This window comes from Neolamprologus brichardi, chromosome 15 (genome assembly GCF_056152115.1).
Source record: "Neolamprologus brichardi isolate AB-2024 chromosome 15, ASM5615211v1, whole genome shotgun sequence".
In the NCBI taxonomy this organism is placed as follows: Eukaryota; Metazoa; Chordata; class Actinopteri; order Cichliformes; family Cichlidae; genus Neolamprologus; species Neolamprologus brichardi.
The window spans coordinates 3241652-3262405 of NC_142118.1; the positions used below are offsets into that span (position 1 = coordinate 3241652).

Sequence of the window (20754 nt, forward strand, 5' to 3'; positions counted from 1 at the left end):
CCCCCCCCCACACACACACACACATTTAACGTGTCAAATTTGGTAAAGGATGAGGTGAGGAGGTGGTGACCATCTACAAAGGTCTGGTTTGTAGAACAGGCCTTTCAGGTTTGAGATATTCTGGGTGCATAATGTCACTGCAATGCTACAGCCAAATAATGAGACCTTTAAATAAAGTAAGCCTACACTAAGGTTACGTTTCATAAGGAAAAGAACAACAAAGTTGGTAACTTTAATTACTGTTTTTTAAGATAAATCTACTTATATTTTGATTATATTTTTGCATGTCCACTGTAATAAGCAGACCAAATGCACAGAATGACTGTAAAACGTTTCGCCACAGTGAAAATAACAAAATCCATCCTGCAATTTGTTAGGTTAAGACACAAGGAAATTTCCAGGCAGTGTCAGTTATCCAGAGAACCCTGAACGCAGCATACAGAGCAATGAATTGAGGGTTGAGAAGGACGGTGAAACAAAAATGGACATCGATCGAAAATAGGCTGGTAAAATTGACATTTTATATTTTCACGTAAAGACGCTGAAGCAGATTAGGTGTCGAGGTAGAGTGTGGACCAAAAACGTAGAATAATTTTCAAAAAACAGATTGTTCCTTCAGAGCAATGACTGCTAGTTCCGTTGCTAAGTTAGCCTCCGTAGCTTAGAAAGGTATGCTAGCTGTGTGGAACATTAAAGGAAGGACACTGGCTATTAGCTGTGTAATCGATTTTAGCTAGCGGTTGCTAATTTGCCTTAAATCATGTGAAATCTTTTTATGAACCGACTGTAATGCTTGCAGCCGTTAGTTCACTCCCCCTTTTTACGCTGCCCTCGATTTCTCGGTCAGCTGTTGTTGTTATTGCTTGTTGTTGATACACTGAAACGTTATTTCATTTTGTTGGACAGACTTTCACTCGCGTTTTTGTTAATGATGAGGAAACAGTAAGCAACCAATGTACAGCAATGGCTACACGAATAAAGCTTGTAATTGTAGAAAATGTTTTATGTTGTTGGTTGTTGCCATCGTTGTAGTTCCTGTAATGGCCTCGAGATGTCGCTGTTTAGTCTTACAATCAAAAACTAGTATTATGGTATATTGCATCTGTATAAAATTCTTTGTTTATTATGTTTTTGAGAAATACGTTACCTATACATAAAACCCCTGTTGTAGCCGGTTATACCTCCTTTCCCTTTTATGTTTTTGCCCAGTGTTAACATATTTTTGTATTCCTAATTTCATGACAGGTGGTTTGTGTCAGAACTCTGACGGGCACTTAACAGAAAAGAAAAGTGAAAGAGGCCAGAGTTCAGAGCCATGGAGGCTCGCTTTGGGAATATTGTGTTTAGCTCCAAGTTTGACTCAGGGAACCTGGCACGCGTGGAGAAGGTGGAGAAGGGCAACTCCAGCCTTTCTTCTGACACACCTGCTAGTGGAAGCTCCTCCTCTGGGTCAAGCCTCACCCCTGATTATGAGTTCAATGTGTGGACGCAGCCAGACTGTGCCGGCACAGAGCACGAGAACGGAAACAGGTAACCAAAATTAAATTTTTCGTGCCACACCAACTTTACCACATTAGATGACTTAAAGTGTCCCGTGTCATGTTGTGGTTTTTCAGATCATGGTTTTACTTCAGTGTGAAGGGGGCAGCACCTGGGAAGTTACTGAAGATCAATGTGATGAACATGAACAATCAGAGGAAACTCTACAGCCAAGGCATGGCTCCTCTCGTACGCACTTTACCGGGCAAAACCCGCTGGGAAAGGATACGAGACAGACCAACATCTGAGGTAGATATTCACTCTCTGAGCCTGTCAGAGAGAGGATGTGGGCAACAGGACTCTGTGAGGCAGAGTACTGCCTGTCAGGCTATTATTATCCATCTATAAATATCATTCTTCTTCTTTTCTTCTGCTGCTTTTCAGATTGTAGATAACCAGTTCATCCTTTCATTCACTCACCGGCTATTGGAGGTGAGAGGGGCTACCACCTATTTCTCCTTCTGCTACCCATTCTCTTACACAGAGTGCCAGGAGATGCTGCAGCAGTTGGATCAGAGCTACCCCAGGGCTGCTCAGCTCAGTCCGAGCAGGTAAAGCGCACAAATGACACAACTATATACACACAAATTTGGAATCTTTTCTTTGTCAAAGTACCTTAAATGTGTACAGTTCTCTAACATTTTTTTTCCTTAAACTCTTTCCTGCACTGCTCCCACTGCTAGTACTCCAGGCACTGTGTATTATCATAGGGAGTTGCTATGCCACTCTCTAGATGGCAATAGGGTGGACCTTCTCACTGTGACCAACTGCAGCGGGATGCAGGATGAACGGGAAGCCCGTCTGCCCAAGCTGTTTCCTGACACCAACACTCCAAGACCACACCGCTTCCCTGGCAAAAGGGTATCATTCAATCATACACAAAAACAAAACAATCACTATTGTGTAAAGGTCCCTTATAATGAAAATTAGTTTTAGACCATTATGAGATTTTTTTAAATACATTCCCGTGTGTAAAGTATGTCTGTGAAGCAAAGTTACCTAGTCACCTAGACCGCCTCCAAGCAGTTAGCCTCCCCCCATGAAGAAAAGAGTAAACTAGTACATTCGCACATAATCAACCCATAGCTGCTTGTTTCTTCCTCGGTGAGTCTGATGTAGCGAGTTATAGCATGCTGCTAATATAGATGCTAAATATAATAATGTGGATTGTCAGCAGCGATTTTCCCACCTTAGAAAGAACTGTTTTACCACAAGTAAAGAAATGATCATTTAATTTAAACTTAACTGGCTTTTTGTTAAGCTGCATCCACACTGGAAGTGAGTTGCTCATTGTGCATTACTTTTAAGCTGAAGACTGTTGACTTGCAGAAATTCCAGGTTTTGGCTGCCTTGGTAAATCCCTAATGTATTTACTAGAGGTGGGAATCACCATACATCCCACGATACAATATTATCACAATACTTAACGCACGATACGATATTATTGCAATTTTTTAAAATATTTTGCGATATTCAGATTCTGTACATAAAGGTAAACTTTATCAATATTCATTTTCTCTAATATCAAAGTCTCACACTCAGTCTTTCTCTCATTTCAGTTTTATTGTTGACAAACTGAACGGTTTGTATTACAGTCTAGTCCAACTTAACTGAACGCAACCATCTGGTACAATTATAGCTATTCTGAACTATGCAGTTTATGAAAACTATGCAGCCCCTTCAGCAACTGAAGAATTTGAAGGTAAATTAAAACAAAATATAATTTTACATTAAATAAAAAAGTTTTAAACTTAATTAAAATAAAACATGTCTTAAATTAAAATAAGTAAACTGTCATGTTTATTGCTGCCAAAAAAAAGTTAAACACATCTGGACAGTGAAGGAATGTCAGGATTCTTGCTCAGAAAAAGGATCAACATGCTCTGAAGTCAGAGCACAAAAACCTTTTTGTAACAAAGTATCGATTTCTGCTGTCCCTGTATCCATACATTATTAGCAAACAAAATATCACCATACTACACAGTATCGATTTTTTCCCCCACCTCTAGTATTTACTACCAGTACAAATGTCAATTATTGGTATTCTTAAAGTCGCTGAATATCCTTGACTTTCTGTGATCTCCAGTTGCCACATGGCTGTGAATCACTTCCAGTCTTTTGTAGATTGGGACCTTTAATGATAATTTATAAGACTCTGACCTTAAACGGGAACGTTCACTCTCGGTATTTGCGTGTCTGTGTGTGTTCCCAGGTGTTTTTTCTCAGCAGTCGCGTGCACCCTGGGGAGACTCCCTCATCATTTGTGTTTAACGGTTTCCTCAACTTCATCCTGAGAAGAGATGACCCACGTGCACACGCGCTGCGCAACATGTTTGTGTTCAAGCTCATTCCCATGCTGAACCCAGACGGGGTTGTCCGTGGACACTACAGGTAAGAGTTTCACATTCATATACATCCTTAAATGAGACACGAGAGCGTTTCCTCTCAATAATAATGTGAGTAGTGTGCACCACAATTATAGTCTGGAAATGTGCTACAATGTATCGTCGTGCTACATTGTTCTGTCATTATTGTCACAAAGCAAGTTGGTTTGATGTTGAGCCTTTTAAAAGGCTACACAGCAGTTAACAGTTGCTAGTATAAGATGATTATCTCTGTGTTTCTGCATAGGAAGTCTTACAACTGTAGACCCATATGTACTGCAAATACAATGGATATATCCTATTAAAAATAAGCATTCTGTGTGTTCAAAATCTTTGTTTTTTGGCTTCCTAATGAAATTTTGATTTGAATAGAAAGTTTGTCTGAAGACCAGGCAACCAACGGGGATATGGCACCTGATGCTACAGTGCAAATGTGTCTGAATTTGTACAATGACCATTAGTTTTTGTATTGCTATGTGCATATCTTCTTCTTACTTTGCCTTCACAACATTCATTGTCAATATCAACTGAATGTCTTTGCTAACATGTGCATACATTTTAAATTATATAAGAACTAATTTATGCATGTGTGTGGCCAATGAACCTGCTCGTTTTAGGAGAAATCAAGAAATCCAGCTGGAAAAATTAAGTTTCTTTAAGCCCTATGCAGTTATCACTCAGGGGGAAAAAAGCCCAGTGACTACGACCTACTCAGAAATTACGTGCAATTTAATGCAGGCGCATTTGCACTCAGTTAATGGAAAGCTGCCCACCTGCTATCTGCTGTAACACTGTGAAGATATGCATATGCTGACACAGGGGTGAGAGAATAAGAGACACTGGAGAGTTTTTTTTTCACATTCCCAGCAATAATTTAGACTACACCAATGAGAGAGCACCAAATCATGGTAGACCTAGTGGACACAGGAAGACAGAGAGCCAATCTGCTGTATAGGTAAAATATCATTAAGTCATAATCTGGTTTTAGCCTGGTTCTTCTTTATATTTAACTTTTTTCAGTTTTGATGTTTTTATGTTGGTTTTTTTTTTGATGATTTTATGTTTAATTATTGTGTACAGACGATAAATTGCTTGTGTTAAATAAATAAAAAAGTAATATCTTTCAAGATGTGACGATTTCAAATACAGTGATGGAAACCCTGGCTCTAGTCTGGTTATGGAAACTGCATTTGGTACAAATGATAAGATTCTGGAAATCAAACTGGAAGGGAAAGTCGACCACAGCTGAGTTTAGTTTAGGCTCATCACTACTACTAGTCATAAGGAGGTGAGAAGAGCCAGCAGAGGTGAGATGTGGTGACCTTTTTACCAGATGTCCCTGTGTCTCAGAGAATGATGCACTGAGGTGTCAGTAAATGGTGACGCTGCTTTCTTGGCATGTTAGTGGTATGCTGCCTCTTCTTTTGATTCCCAGACTTGTGTTCCTCTACAATTTTACTTAATCTAAACATCACCATGCAATAATGTATAAAATAGCTCACATGTTAAATTTGGCAGAGGAGAAGTGTACAAAAGACTCTCTGCTGGGTTTACGCTTGTCGACAATAAAGATTCTTTACTTTCTCTTTTTTTAAAGGACGGATTCCAGGGGTGTGAACCTGAATAGACAATACTTGAACCCCAGCCCCGAGTTACACCCGTCCATCTATGCAGCCAAAACACTGTTGCTCTACCACCACACACACAACCGCTTGCACAAAACACAGCCAAGCACTCGTTCTAACGGCCCCACCCATACAGAGCCCCCAGCTGCTAAAACAAAACCTGCAAATCAGCATGAAGCACCTCCCCTCACTGCCCTCGAAGTCACCTTAAACCAACGGAACGCAGAGAAAGATGCAAAGCCTGCGCAGCCAGAGGTCCCCGTGACGATGGAGGAAAACGCCTGGGCTACCTCGGAGGCGGAGAAGGGAGATCAGAACAGCTCATCGAGCTCCACAGAGACTGTAGTTCCAGGAGCTGGAGATTTAGCAGTACCACAGGTGGAGGAACAGGAGTCGGTGCCACCACAGGAGGGGGGTGTGGCATATTATGTCGACTTGCATGGGCACGCGTCTAAACGTGGGTGTTTCATGTATGGAAATAGCCTTCCTGATGAGAGCCAGCAGGTAATAATGAATGCATTTATCCATTACTTTGCAGTACTTTTGCAAAATTGTCAAATAACATTCAAATTTATTTTTTACTTTTCTTTCATTTAAAAAAATTTTTTTTAGAAAAACATTTTCTACATTTGATTTGTACTTTCTGTCACGTGTGTCTGAATTGCTGTGATTTTCTTGCCGCAGGTCGAGAACATGCTGTATCCAAGGCTGATCGCTGTGAATTCTGCCCACTTTGATTTTCTGGGCTGTAACTTCTCTGAGAAAAACATGTACGCACGAGACAAGAGAGATGGCCAATCTAAAGAAGGCAGCGGTCGGGTCGCCATTCACAAGGCAATAGGGCTGCTTCACAGGTCAGACATTACATTTATGACATTGCTGCAATCTGTGTTCGGTGTAGGAAGTTTATGTAGTCGTTTTTCAGGTGTTTAAAGTGTGATTTCCAGAATTTTTACTCAGTTTCGAATTAGCCATAATGACCAAGTGCAGATTTTGTGGGCCCAGTACAAATTAAGTTGCAAAAAGCCTCGGAAACACAGTAATGCTTTTGTGTTGTAATTTTATATTTTATCTTGCTTCTGCAACTGGGTACCGACCAGTTACACTCTGGAGTGCAACTATAACACAGGAAAAACCATGAATACAATCCCACCTGCCTGCCATGACAACGGACGAGCTACCCCCCCTCCACCGCCATCCTTCCCTCCAAAATACACTCCAGAAATATTTGAGCAGGTAGGAAGCGCATATATAACACACACATGCATATAATATCATATCATATCATAACAAGTGTTGTGGCCATTACTAATAAAGTTACTCTCCATAGAAAGTCATTTGCTCCACTTTTCTTTGAATTATTTCCCAGCCATAGACTTGGGAGGTATGTCCAAGTGTATTACCTTCCCCTTCAAGCATACTTGTCACCTCACATTAGATTTTCATTTTTTTATTGATTAGTGAGAGCAACATCTCAAAGACAAGGACTACTTGCTCTTATTTTGAAAGCACACTAACCACAGCCTGCAGCATACTGTATGTGGAACCGGTTAAGACACACGTGATGAGCTCACTGAAGCTATAGAGCAAAACGAGCGTTACCTTCACACAAGACAATGGAGTTAGAGTTATTCGGCAGGATGAAAGTCTCACTAGAGAGCAGATTATATTACTTAGTTGTTGGCTACGTCCACACGTACACGGGTATTTTTGAAAACTGAGATTTTCCGTTTTCGTTTTAAAAAATAATCCCGTCCACACGTAAAGGCAGAAATGAAGGAAAACGCTGTTAGGAACATGCCAAAGCAGCAGGTGGCGCTATATTCCTAACCGTGTAGAAATGTTGGCCAATCAGAAGTCTAGAAGCCTCGGTGGGAAAAAGTAAACAAAGCTGGGGCATAGCAGCAGAACCGAGTGGTATGTGTGGAGGGACAGTAACTGTGTGTGTATATGTAAGCATTTAAACACTGCAGAGAGAACAATTAACAGTAACAGTATTGTAGAAATTCATTTCACCGAAACAATAACGTGGCGCACAGTGTGACGTCAAAAAATGTGCACACCTTTGACGCTGCGTTTTCTCCGTTTTTCTCGTCCACACGTAAATGCAAAAACGGAGTTTTCAAAAATATCCACCCTGGCAGGAGTTTTTAAAAATCTCCGTTTTCAGTGACCAAAAACGCCGTTTACGTGTGGACGAAAGGTGCAAATGCACAGAAAAATCGGTGTTTTCAAAAATACCCGCTACGTGTGGACATAGCCGTTGTCACAAAGTATTTGGCAAATCAAATATTTAAAAAGAGAAACTATGTTGCTAATGACCGATAAAGCACTTGTATGCATCGACCCTCCTCCTCCAACAAATAGAACCTAAATCTATGACCTAAACCATCTGGAAAGTGTAGGAAAAATATACCTGGACAGAAAAACACAGTGGAACACTGTCAGTCATTGACTGGCCTCCCCAGAACCCGGATGTATTTTTGCACATTTTAATAAATCATTGCACCTGTTTCCCATTTTTCTACAAAATATAAAGAAATGAGATGTGGCTCAAGACAGTACTGTACACCTACCCTGACACGTTAAAGAAATTTGGCAATTTATGTAAACAAAGTGCGCCTATCTATATCAGTTCTGAAATACATTTGGGTGATGCCATCAGGTGGGGCGTGCTGTGGCGATCTCTGCCCTGGACATGGCAGAGTGTAACCCTTGGCCGCGACTGGTGCTTTCTGAGCACACCTGTCTGACAAATCTCCGAGCCTGGATCCTCAAGCACGTCCGCAACACCAAAGGACTGAACGCTCACATCCATGCCAACCCTCCTCCACGAATACACCACAATGGCAGCAAGGTGTCACCACCAAAGAGCTTTAACAAGTGAGTTCCCACACATTTTTTTTTTTGCCTTTAGTTTGTCCAAAGATAACAGCTGGGTCATGGATTTCTGTGATTTCTTCATTTTCCTACTAGTTGTCTGTCTGGATCTGCATCGGAGAACACCCTCAGCCGCGTCCGCTGCAACAGCCAAAGTAGCAGCAGCCAAACACCCTCGCCGAAGATGCACAATTCCCCAAGTTTTACTTTCGGTTGCCCCCCACCCCGAACTCATACACAGCACAACAGCAGCGGACGTGGAGGCAACAAAACACTCGGGCCAGTCAGAGGTAAGTTGAATTCCCAACTATCTGCCTGTGCTGTGGCTGCCTTTTTTTTTCTTTTCTTAAAAAAAAGTCACATCTCCTTCAGTGGTCGTCTGCTCCACTCTCTCTCTCTCTCTATATCACAAATCCTCTCTTGTGGTCTCTCTCTTTCTCGTTTTCTTCTCTTTCCTTTTCTTCAACCTCTTGTTCGTTGCTGTTGGAGCTGTTCAAAAAGGCTGGCTGATGTGTTATTGTCTGCGTGAATGTTAGCTTCTGGTTTGCTGCGCGTGACGCGAAACTGGCCACAGGTTTGGGATGAGCTTGGTGTCCTGGATGTTAACGACCTGTAACATCCCCCACATTACCCCCGCATGACCTTTGCATGACCCCTTTTCCTGCTGCTGTGTCCTTACCCTAAAGAAAAATCTCAACATTGGTTTACATTTTGGTACAAAACTCCTAAATTTTTCTCACAGTATGGATAATCCAGAATTCTAACATGATGTTTAGAGTTAGTTAGAGTTATCAAGTTTCTTTTCTTCTTTTTAAAGAAATATGATGAGTGCAGAATAGACACGCGGCCCAGTCTCAATAACACATGTACCAGGGTTTCCACCAGTGTATAAAGGGTTTGCACGTGACATCATGGGCATGTCGAGCTGTCCGCTATATTGGACGTGATAAGCGTCACTACTTTTTTGGCTCCTCACAATGCCTGTATTCTGCTACATGGTTGGGTGGAGCAATCATCAGAGACAGAAAAAAATCTTTTTAACTGCTTTCCTGTTGTTTCAGATGGAAGAATATGAAAATAAAGTTGGCAGATAAAGCCATCAGATAAACAGTATAACAATTTAACAATTATAAGTTAATTACATTTCTAGCCTCCTAAGACCCCAACTCTTTCATGGCATGTATTTTTAATTTCTTCTTGCTATTTGGGCTGATTGGCACCTGATGAATGTAAAAACAAAGAGATCCACAATTATTAAAGGGCATTAAAGAACCTGGCAAATGTTATGACTTTATTCTGTTTTACTTACTCTGCTCATATTCATCCACTTCGGTCCACTAATCACTGTAAGATATATCCTTCATCACTTTATTTCAATAGAGTTGAATATGTTTTGGTGTTCTCCAGCTTGTATATGCAGGCATGCTTTTAGGTCTGTTCAATATAACGATATGTAGCGGGTGACGAAATGAAAACGTCTATCGTTTCATTTTACGCTATCGTTTGTTTCGTGGTGTCACAAAATAAACTGTTTACGGCAATATTTTTTCATCGTTTTGATGGTTACTGTAGTGGTTATATTAATTTCTTCACGTTGCCTCTTTCTCTTACATTTAAAATAACCACACTACGGATAAATAAGCAACTTTTTTTATGCGTTGTCGTTAGCAACAATGATGGTAAACCCAGCTTGTGGCTCCGCCGTCTGCTTGTTTATTTTTCCACATTAACCTTTCACAATAAAGCTGAAGATCCTGTTGAGATTTTTCAAAATAAACTGAAATGATGACAAACAGAAGGACCAGTCAAAACAAATCGAGGACCTTATTCCTAAACGAGGGGCCTCTGTAGCATGGACATGGTTTGGTTATGAAAAGTCTGACACGGACCAGAAAACTGTACAATGCAAATTATGCAGGAAACCGGTCCCCACCTCAGACTCAAACACGACAAACCTCTTCTACCACCTACACATGAGAAGCAAAAAAGAGCCGTCAGGTGCTCAAAACATTAGAATAGGCTTTCCCCCGCAGCACGCCATGTAATAAATACTCACAAAGAAAATGCGGCCCACTTTTCAGTTATTTATTTGTAAAAACTGTTTGGAATCATGTATGATTTTCGTTCCACTTCTCACGTGTACACCACTTTGTGTTGGTCTGTCACGTGGAATTCCAATAAAATTGATTCATGTTTGTGGCTGTAATGTGACAAAATGTGGAAAAGTTCAAGGGGGCTGAATATTTTTGCAAGCCACTGTATGTCTAAAAACGTATAGTTTCATGTCTTGGTCAAAACACTCGACTCCAGGTTCACGACGCCAAGCTGAAAACACTTGAGATTCACAGAATTTACAGAAAATGTAAAATTTTTTTGATATATATCGTTGTCAGGATGATAAAGGTCTTATATTGGGATATGAGATTACATATAGGTTACATGCTTACATGCTTTTTACTTTCTCTTCATGCTGGAAGTGTGAAAAAAGATATAGCGATTGTCTTCCTTTTCTCTTCCCTGGCAGAAACCCTGTGTACCAAAAGAATTTCAGTTTGCTTTAATGAGTTTTTTTGCATTTACTTTGCGTTACCTGTAATGACTTTGTTCTCAGTGCATGCAGGGTAGTTTCAGCCGCTTTGTGTATCCCTACGGTCCCTGCACGTCTCTGAGCAGGTGTATGTGTCTCCCTCTCTGTAGACACTAAGCCCCAGGAGAAGAGACGCCCCCCCCATCACCACCGCTTCATCCTCCGGTCTCCCAGCAACAGCCACACACCCGCTCGCCCCCCACTCTCACCCCCTTCCTCCTCGTCCTCCTCATCTTCCTCAGTGTGTGCAGCAGGCTCCTGTCCCCTCCCGGCCTCCGTCAGTATGACAGGTCTGTACTCCCTCCAGCCCCCCAGCCTCTCCACCTTGCTCCCATCCCTGCAGGCCCTGCCCCGCCCTGGGCTGCTCTCCAAACTGAGTCCCCTGCTCCTTCAGAGCTTACCGCCGGCCGCCAGCAGTCCAACTGGGCCCACCCCGGACTGAATCTGACTTAAACCATGAAACACTGGGCTCATGTGCTTGTGCGAGATGATTGAGTGAGATTGTCTTTTCAGAAACCAGCCTGGTAGTCCATGTAGGTCAAAGCGTGCGTGCGTGCAAAACATCACTGGTGCTAGTAAATAATTTTTTTCTTTCTGCACAGTAATTACATGTCTACAGTTTTAGCACCTTAAGGTAAATAACACTTTCACTTGAGAGCGAATGTGTTCCTCAGATCTCAGCTGTGACTGAAATGCTTTTTCTCACCGACCTTGAATCAAGTGCTGGTTGCCGCACTGTCCTCTGGCTCTTTGTACCTCTTGGTACCTAATATCTGCTGTCCTATAAGACGTTCAGAGCACACAGTAGATGTTATCCGTAGACATCATAATATTATAATATGGATCCAGACGAAGCTTTTTGTGTATACAATAATAAGCTAAAGCTAATTACCATGTTACTCTGCTCACCATTTGAAAGTAGCCGGGAGATTTTCTTCTTTATTCGCACAGTTGCTGTTGTGATGCGTTTGATTTTTGAATTATTTATTGACATATTTTTATAGACTGAACATAATCAGACTTTATTTTCTTTAAAAGCCTTCCAAAGCACCCTCTGATCTGTTCTGTTGTCTTTGGGTTTCGCTTTAATGTTGATTTGTAAAACGATGTCACTGTCATTTGAGGCTAAACATTTAAATAGCTTTTTTTAATTTCTTATGATTCAAAGTGACATTTAAAGGTTTGCTTTTAGATTTTTGTACACAAGTCAGTTTTTCATTCTAAATACCATTAAAAATAAATGAATAAATAAAAACAAAAACCTGCATCATTCCAATGTCGGACCAACATTGGTCATGACGTTATAATCACAGCATAGCCTACTGCCAGAAACTGTGTACCCTCATTAGCTTAAGTCCTTAAGGGGCACCCACACAGGAAATGTTTTGCGGCTCATTCGTTGGCATTTACCGTCCTCTCATACATCAGTAAACAGCATCCTTCCCTCTCATTGGTCATAGCTACAATTTCTCTGATTATCGTTGACTTTGGTCACCATGTCACTCACTTCCTGTGTGGAGACCTCATTATGGATTTTGCAATCTTGTAGCTGCTTTGGGATAACTACGGTTGATTTGTGGGACTATTTGCCAGCAAGTAGTATTATATGAAAAGAATGAGTTTAGCTTATAGCCAGTTTGACTGGCAGGTGTTTATTGTTTTTTTAATATGACACTAACACTGGTTTAGGTTAGGGCTGCCACAAACGATTATTTTGATAGTCGACTAGTCACCGATTATTTTTGCGATTAGTTGACTAATCAGATCATCATCCATTAGACGTAAAACGTACAGCTTATTGCACCAGCAGCATCTGCTCTTATATAACTATCATTAGCTTACAGCTTTAAGTGTTTAAGATATGTGCTAACTAAAAATAAAGACAAGATGATCGTTTATTAAATTTTAATGATGTTTGCAGATTGTTTCGGTGGAGTTGAGTAAACTCAGCCGTCTGCTCCTTGCTATCTAAAATATAACAGGACACCGGAGTAAATTCTTGAGCATCTCACACTTCTGATAATCAGCTGTCTGCTTGACGTTTATTCAGCTGTGTAAAAACTATAACTTTAATCTCAACCAAACCGATTTACTCAGGAACAAATAAAATACTAAAAAAAGCCAAACAATAACATTTTTAAGTTATCTAAGTGACTTATATTACATGTTTAACCTGAGTAGCAAAAGACGGCGGTGGGTTTGAAAACGATTTGCGGGAGTCCGGTGTTCTCACGGCTCTAGTGAGCCTAGCCCCCGGCTAGCTATCGAGCTAGTGGCTAACAGACGTCTCCGAAAACGTCGGAGCGCTTTTGAAAATATGTGTCTTGATAAACCGAGCAGATATTTGAGGTTTACACAGTTACATTCTCGCCAGAAAATATGTTAAACGTTTATTTTGTGACCCAGAAAGAATAATAAGAGTAATTTTAAAACTAACTAGCTGCCGCCATTGTTGACAGCTGCGCTATGAATTCTGGGACAGAGCTACTTCTTCTTCTTCGGGGTTTAACGGCAGCTGGCATCCTTGTACATGCAGTGCTGCCATCTTCTGTTTCAGTCTGTTATTACACCCTTAAATCCTACTACTTATTCCTGTGTCTTTTGTGATCTTACAAAGCTTCAAACGACGCATCGACTATTAAATTAGTTGTTGACCATTTTGATAGTCGACGTAATCGTGACTAGTCGACTAATCGTGGCAGCCCTAGTTTAGGTGTAAATATGGTGAAGAGTTTTTGTTTGTTTATGTATTATATGTTTCCTTAAACTGATGAAGATAATATTTATCCTAATTTGTTCAAGCAGATAGACATGTTCCTTGTGTAAATCGATCGTGGCAGGTGTGTAGTAGGCTGTCGACGGCTAGAGTTAATATATCTTGTGGTAAGCAGTCGTGAGAAGCTACCATGTTGTCTAAGATTTTACTCATCTATTGTGGAATTATAGTAACTTGTCTGTAATTCGTTTTTTGCGTGCTGTTATCCAAGTACTTGATGATGGTCTGTGTTTTAGGACCGACCGTTTATGTTGCACTGAACATGCAGAAGTGAATTATTATTTATTTATTTATTTTCTTCTTTTTTAGAAGAAGCAAACAAACCAGATCATTAAGGGATCAAAATAGCTTTCAGAACATCTGGCCTTTGCTCACTGTAGCTACTGTCTGATCCAGTGCTGTTACACATTGTAGTTAAGCTGTGCCTTGCTTTGTTGTAAGCAGTAGGTTTTGAAGGTCCTGCTCCTATTGTGATCTTATAGGGTATATATCCTTCTTCTTCATCTGTCTTTCATATTCAGTGTGACTTGCCCAAGTTGCAGTGATCTCACAACATAAATTTCTTGCGAATTCAAGCGTCGCTAAGCCAAATAAAAAGCTCTTGTAGAAACAGTCCTTAATACTCACGCTGGGCTCAGACTACATGATACTTCAGTCTGTCGCAGTGGTCGATGTGTCAGGTGATTAAGAGTTATAAAATCTTGTTCATCTCTTCTTTCACAATCAGTGTGATATCATTTTGATTTTCAATAAAAGAGTGTCAACAGAACAGCAAACAAAGGAGTGTCTATGACACTGGCTATCTTGTGTTACTGCTTCTCACACTTCTTCCTAACTATACTGGAACATCATTCTCTCTTTTGTAATGTATGCAATAGTACACCTACCTTATATGCTAGCCCTTTTGTTGGCACAGCTTTTTTTTGTCTATCATGACACCCTATTGGCATGCGTTACTCTCATTTTTGTTCTCAACCTCCAATCGATGCTTTATGTGACTCAGATCTGACCAGCCTGGTATCGTATAGTCTGAACACGGCATTAGCTTCAAATGTCAGCTCTCTAAGTTAGAGGAAGCTCAGAAAACCCTGCAAACCTGTAGATGAGTATATAATCTACAGATTTGTAGTCTCATCTAATATTACTGTACTAAAGGTTTTAGTGTAGCCACAGCTCAGTGGAGTTACGATCTACCAGTCTAGATCAGTGACCTGCTAAATGGTGAAGGAGTTTTCTGTAGTTGTTGTTTTTTTCCTGCTTTCTCACTGTGAACTATGATGTTCTGTGTCCCAGTTGTTTCAGCCCTAAAGCGTCTACATCTTCATTGAAAATGACAAACTCAGCTTTAGGTGAAAACACTGTATGCATAGTCACATTCTCAGTAGGTCTTTCGGCTTTATACTCCTTATGAGAATTGTGCCGTTTCCTTCAATGTGGTGCTAACCTTCTATACCAGACTACAGTTATGTGTTTGTCCGTGTAACGTCTCTACAATTGTCACCTTTCTTGAATGTGCTGCTGTCTTTTAGCGCCTCTCTGTTTAACCTCTGGAATAAAAACTATCCGTTTGTCAAGCAGCTACAGAGTGTGGGTCCTTTTGCTCTCGTTTGACTCTTTTGATTGTGATCTTTATTTTTCAGCTTTCACGTCGAGGAAAAGATCAACACCAAAACTCTCACCACTTAAACTTAGTTAGGAGTATATGTAGATTATGAGATATTACAGGACATTCAGTTATTTCAACATATTTGGTTTTTGCCAGCATAATTGTGATACTTTAAACATACACACACTAAATGGCTTAAATCTTAAGTTTTATAAATCAGATTCTTAGTGTTTCATCTTCCACTCTTTGTTTCTCCTTTCTTCTCTTTGTTCTGTTTATTTATGTGTCTTCATCTGGTTGACAGGCATTAGCTGCCCGGACCTTGAGACTGGTGGACCCAGTTCTGCGGTCTGGTCCAGAATGCCTCTACCTATACGTCCTGGGCACATAGGGAGAGGGTGCCGAACTCTTACAATCACTCATCCCCCCACAGAAGCTGGTAGAGAGGTTAGGTTACCTTGCTGGCTCACTCACTGAGCAAATTCACATTTCCATTATTACACTTTGTTGCAAAAGATCTCCCGTATTAATATACACTTAGACTATGATGTGTTGTTGTAATGTCTCCATGTGTCACAGACTGCTAAAGACCAGGGGCCTGAACACATCCTTTCCTCCATCAAATTTAGCAAGTAAGCCCTATCTTTTTTTTTTTTTATGCATTGTAATAATTTGACTCCAAAACAGTCAACAAAGGCTGGGATCTGAAAAATGAAATGAAAACCACACTGGAAACTCCTTCTTCATGCTGATATTTTCTTTCTTGAATAGCGAAAATGTTAACCTCTCTGTCGCCTGCCCAGGTGTGAGCTGCAGCCCCACGTCAGCCGCATTCCCATCCGAAGGATGGGCTCGACTGACGCACCTCCCAAACACAACAATAAAGCATCTCCATCTAGCAATAACCCACCAGGAGGTAAAGAGGTGTCTGCTACCATGAAGGTGTGGAAGCTGCTCAGACCTGGCCTCCACAGACACCTGTCATTGTCAGGCATGTACACCTGCTTGTTGCTCTGGGCTGTTTATGACCAATGATCAGTTAAAATGGGGATAAGTGACATGAAGGCATCTCATAGAAGTATGTTTTACTTGATATTAAAGGAGAATCGTTTCTAAAACAACAACATAGAACTCATGATCGTGCTTATTTGTGCATCTGACCACAGTGTGCATGAAATGTAATGAGATAACTTTGAATGACATCCAGAGAATGAGTCTTATAGAGTCTCCTGACTTTTCAGATATGTACAGATCTGTACATCCATATAGAGGACACACATTCAGGATCCCCAAGTGGTAGAATGACTTCAGTCACCCCCTGATTTTGACACTGGCTAATATGAGGTGGACATTTCTGATTTTAAGTGAAATATTTAAACAGCTGTTTTTGGTGCAGTCATACATTTCTAATTACTATGGTGTTTGCCACCTGGCTTTGATCCGCAGATGTAGTAGTTACTTTAGTGGTAATTAGCATATGTTAGCATAGTGATGCTTCAGAGTGGACCTATTAGGCACATTAGCTTAATGTTTTTATTCTTGAGCTCTGCTAGAAGTTTTGAATGATACACATGCTTATTTTAGTGACACCTGGCCTTGACACAGTCCGTCAGGTTATACACCATCTTAAACAACATGTTTTACCGCTACAGTGCCGGATGCTTGTAATAAATATAAGTAAAACTTTCTCTGAGGCCCATGTATGTAAGAGTGATATATATATGAGAATGGAAAAATATATAATTTATGATGGTCAACCCAGGCACATAGCTCTGGCTCTGAGCAAGAAAGCTCTACCCACTTGCTGCTCAGATCTTTTGTTTGCAATCAGCAGCCAGTCAGGAGAAAGTCAGCCTAAGGAAGGGGCGTGAGCTGATTTCTGTGATGTAGTGAACTGAAGAGCTGCGCCAAGGCCCAGCATGACATAAATAAAGATTAATTTCAGCTTCAAAACTTTGGAATATGGAGCTGAACTGAGTGTAACTGGTCTTCTTTAATCCAGGGAACACGCTATCTGTGACCATACACTGCAATCCCCTCTCGTCACATCAACCAGACACAAGAGTCTTCCTGTTAAAGGGGAGTTTTTCCTTCCCACTGTCGCCAAAGTGCTTGCTCATAGGGGGTCATATGATTGTTGGGTTTTTCTCTGTATCTATTTTTGTACGATCTACTGTACAATATAAAGCACCTTGAGGTGACTGTTGTTGTGATTTGGCGCTGTATAAATAAAATTGAATTGAATTGAAAAGAGTAAAAATGAACAGATGGAACCCAGCAGTCTTTAGACTCAGAAATGGACTTTAATAAACTGCCTCCTGCTGGAGCATTTTATTACTGCACTACATAATTTTGTGTCCACTAAAATGTAACAATTTCTGAAGTTCTGGTCCTTAAACCCACAATGTTACCATCAAGTTTTACTTAATACTCCCATTTCCCATATTACAGTGGACACCTCACATATTCCTTGCTGACTCCCCTCTGTTGTTCCATCTGCAGGTGTATCTGAGAAAGAAGCTGCCATACAGCTGGCCTCTAAAGCTTTAATGAAGAAAAGCACAGACAGAAGTATCACGTGCAAAGAAAGTGCTATCATAGAAAGTGCAGCAGAGGACATGGGAACACAACAACAGGTGAAAACCGATGTGCACGCTTCTTGTTGTTAATGTACATTTAGATTGAAGCTATAATTTAATATGAATAACTAAAAGATGACCAGGCTGTGTGATGTTGTCTTTAAAGGTGGAGGAAACTCCAGTGACTGTGCCTGACACTGTGAACATGTGTGAGACAGTAACCCTGTGTGGAGAAGCCTAGGAAACCGACAGCCGAAAAATATCATATTGAGCAATTGAATACTTCAAAATGTGAGGGGGACTTGTCACCAGTGGAGGATTGGTTGGGGCATGATGATGTGCAATATAAATAAATTTTTTTATGTTTAATCGTATTGTTTTTAGCCTTTTTGGGCAACATTTAGAACCTAGAATTACCTGTTACAACTACTGAGCAGCTTTTGTTTTTACTGGAATAGCTGAAGGTTAAGTGCCTTGCTCTATGACATTACATTAGCAGCTGTATTGGGGGAGTGGTTCAACCTTTCCAAATTTTTCCAGCTGCTCAAGAATGCAGACTTGAAACATCCTTGAACATTTCAGCTACCATAATTGTACCTCACATTTCCTGTTTTTGTGATTTAAGTTGCATTTTTCTGGTCCTTGCTGCTCCCCTCAGATACCGACCAATACTGTTATGCACTGCTAAATATTTTATTAGGCAGCCACTTGTACAATTACAAGGAAGGGATGATTTTTATTTAGACTCATGAGCACAATAGCAACTTTATAATCTCATTATCTCTATTGTGGATGTTTAACAAATGTGAGATGAGTGTATTTATTCCACTTTTGTGCTTTGCACATACTGTTTATAAAATGGTTTTTACCTACTTGGCCTTTTTGTTTTTTAGTTTTTGTGATTCTACTCACCAAAAAAGTAAATGTCACATTATAAAATCCTCCTGCGTGCAGGTTTAAAATAATGTATTATGTGTATAAGAAACCAAAATGATCATAGCTGTATGCTGAAGCTAAAATTTTGTGTGAGGCTTATGGAAGTCGAGGATTAAATTAATGCTGCAAAATGCACTCAGTGAGGCTAATGAAGGAAACGTGATGCATCCAACTGGAGTAAACACCTAAATAGTAACCCGTTTGTACTGAATTAACTTTTCTTGTCACAGTCCTTTTTTTCGCACGAGTGAGAACTAATCATTTACAATTATACATCCTTTTATATGTATATGTGTATATTTATTCATATAGCGTTCGTGTTTTGGGTTTTTTTGCAAAAAAGATTGTGATGAACAAAACTGTGTTTAAATTTGGAAGTATAAATAATCTGCAATAAACTCCATGTATTTTAAAGTTGCATAACAAATGTTTACATGTGTACAGAGCAGGTGAAAAAATTCAAAGACTGTAGAAATTCAAATTCAAACATGTTTATTAGAAAAAGAAAAAAAGATCCTTGTGCAAACAGAAATTACACCTCTTAGAAAGAGGAGATGATGAGGGGAATGATGTAATCAAGGTGGTGGTTTTGATGTCCATCTCATCTGTGGGGAGGAAAAAAAAGCCTCAGTCGTTTCACAGTTGTTAAACCTTAAAATCCTGTTTGTTTGTAATTATTCCTCCAGATTTTTAGTAGTGCTCAGTGATCAGCCATGAACTAGGATGGAACAAATTAACTCTATATATGTAGCCCAATAACCTTTATTTCTGTGCATTTTCCTTTATTAATGACACTTACTGAAAACTGTAGAAGGGACTTTTCTTCAATAATAGAATAATGTAGCACTGACAGCATCAAAATTATACTAACTAAATGTAAAAGCTGCCATACTATAAAACAGTTATAGATGGATTTGAGTCATGTTTTTTAATACATGGGGGTATACATAATAGAAACACAATAAAAAGAAAAACTGAAAGAACCTGATTTTGTCCAATTTGTTATTTTATGATGATCAACATCAGAAATGACAATGTTAAAAGAAAAAACGCAAACAGTGTCTGACCTCACTGACCTCTGCAGTCATACTGTACAACTCTACTCCTGCTTCTTGGGGTTATTCACAGCAACGTAGTGGTATAACACCACTAGCAAGAACAAGGAGACGCCAAGCATGTTGGCAAATATGGCCAGCTGCACGTCTGTCACCATTCTGCAAAGGGACACAGAGGCAAGATTAGGCAGGTGCTGGGGTGAAGAAAAAGTGTGTTACATCAGTGGGTAGTAGGAGAAGAGGCATTTTCAAAAGGTTAAAATAAAGTCATGTTTATTTTGTATATTCTGTGCTTATTTTTACAGCTTTGGTAGATATCTGAATGCATTTCAGGACCTTTCACCAGTTTCAAATAAATATCATTCTCTCTCACTAGCGACTTGAAGGCAAGGCATGACAATTATGTCACAAATTAACACAGAAAGTTGGGAAAAAATGAAATAGTAGCGAGATTACGCACAACTTCTTGTAATGTTACAATTAAGTGCCGACATTTTGCACGTTGCCGCAGTTTGCATATTAGGATTTTTATGCGAATCAACAGAGTGATAATAACAGATAGGAGTGATCGGATAGTTTCAAAATAATCCGCCAAATTATCATACATTTTAGTAAAATTTCTAAGTGGACAATCAACGTAGCGTTAGCAATGCTAAGCATGCTAACTACTAACACCCCCACGAACTGAACTAAGTAAAATAAGTAACGTTTCATATTATATTTCAGCGAAATTACAAATTTTATCCAACTGCAATCACGTTTCCCAAATGTTATCACTCACATTTTC

The 20754-nt window shown here is 40.0% G+C and overlaps 2 protein-coding genes across 4 annotated transcripts; one reads left to right on the top strand and one right to left on the bottom strand.

The window, feature by feature from the left end:
• The first annotated feature begins 1250 nt into the window (after positions 1 to 1250).
• Positions 1251 to 19903, top strand: agbl5 (AGBL carboxypeptidase 5). 2 transcript variants are annotated; one of them, XM_087852744.1, is made up of 16 exons: positions 1251 to 1530; positions 1617 to 1788; positions 1924 to 2090; positions 2223 to 2400; positions 3752 to 3930; positions 5521 to 6052; positions 6233 to 6402; positions 6649 to 6784; positions 8214 to 8431; positions 8525 to 8718; positions 11126 to 11305; positions 15702 to 15844; positions 15977 to 16029; positions 16201 to 16388; positions 17900 to 18033; positions 18143 to 19903. In XM_087852744.1, the coding sequence occupies exons 1-16, from the start codon at positions 1316 to 1318 to the stop codon at positions 18215 to 18217; spliced, it is 2934 nt and encodes a 977-aa protein (XP_087708870.1). In that variant the 5' UTR covers positions 1251 to 1315; the 3' UTR covers positions 18218 to 19903. The 2 variants fall into 2 exon arrangements, with proteins under 2 accessions (XP_087708870.1, XP_087708871.1); XM_087852745.1 differs by lacking the exon at positions 11126 to 11305.
• Positions 19388 to 20754, bottom strand: ost4 (oligosaccharyltransferase complex subunit 4 (non-catalytic)). Of its 2 annotated transcripts, none has more exons than XM_006792999.2 (3): positions 20749 to 20754; positions 19989 to 20126; positions 19388 to 19517 (listed from the first exon to the last, which is right to left on the bottom strand). In XM_006792999.2, exon 2 carries the CDS (start codon positions 20123 to 20125, stop codon positions 20012 to 20014), a length of 114 nt encoding a protein of 37 aa, XP_006793062.1. In that variant the 5' UTR covers position 20126; positions 20749 to 20754; the 3' UTR covers positions 19388 to 19517; positions 19989 to 20011. The 2 variants fall into 2 exon arrangements, with proteins under 2 accessions (XP_006793062.1, XP_035764607.1); XM_035908714.1 differs by having other exon boundaries at positions 19980 to 20126.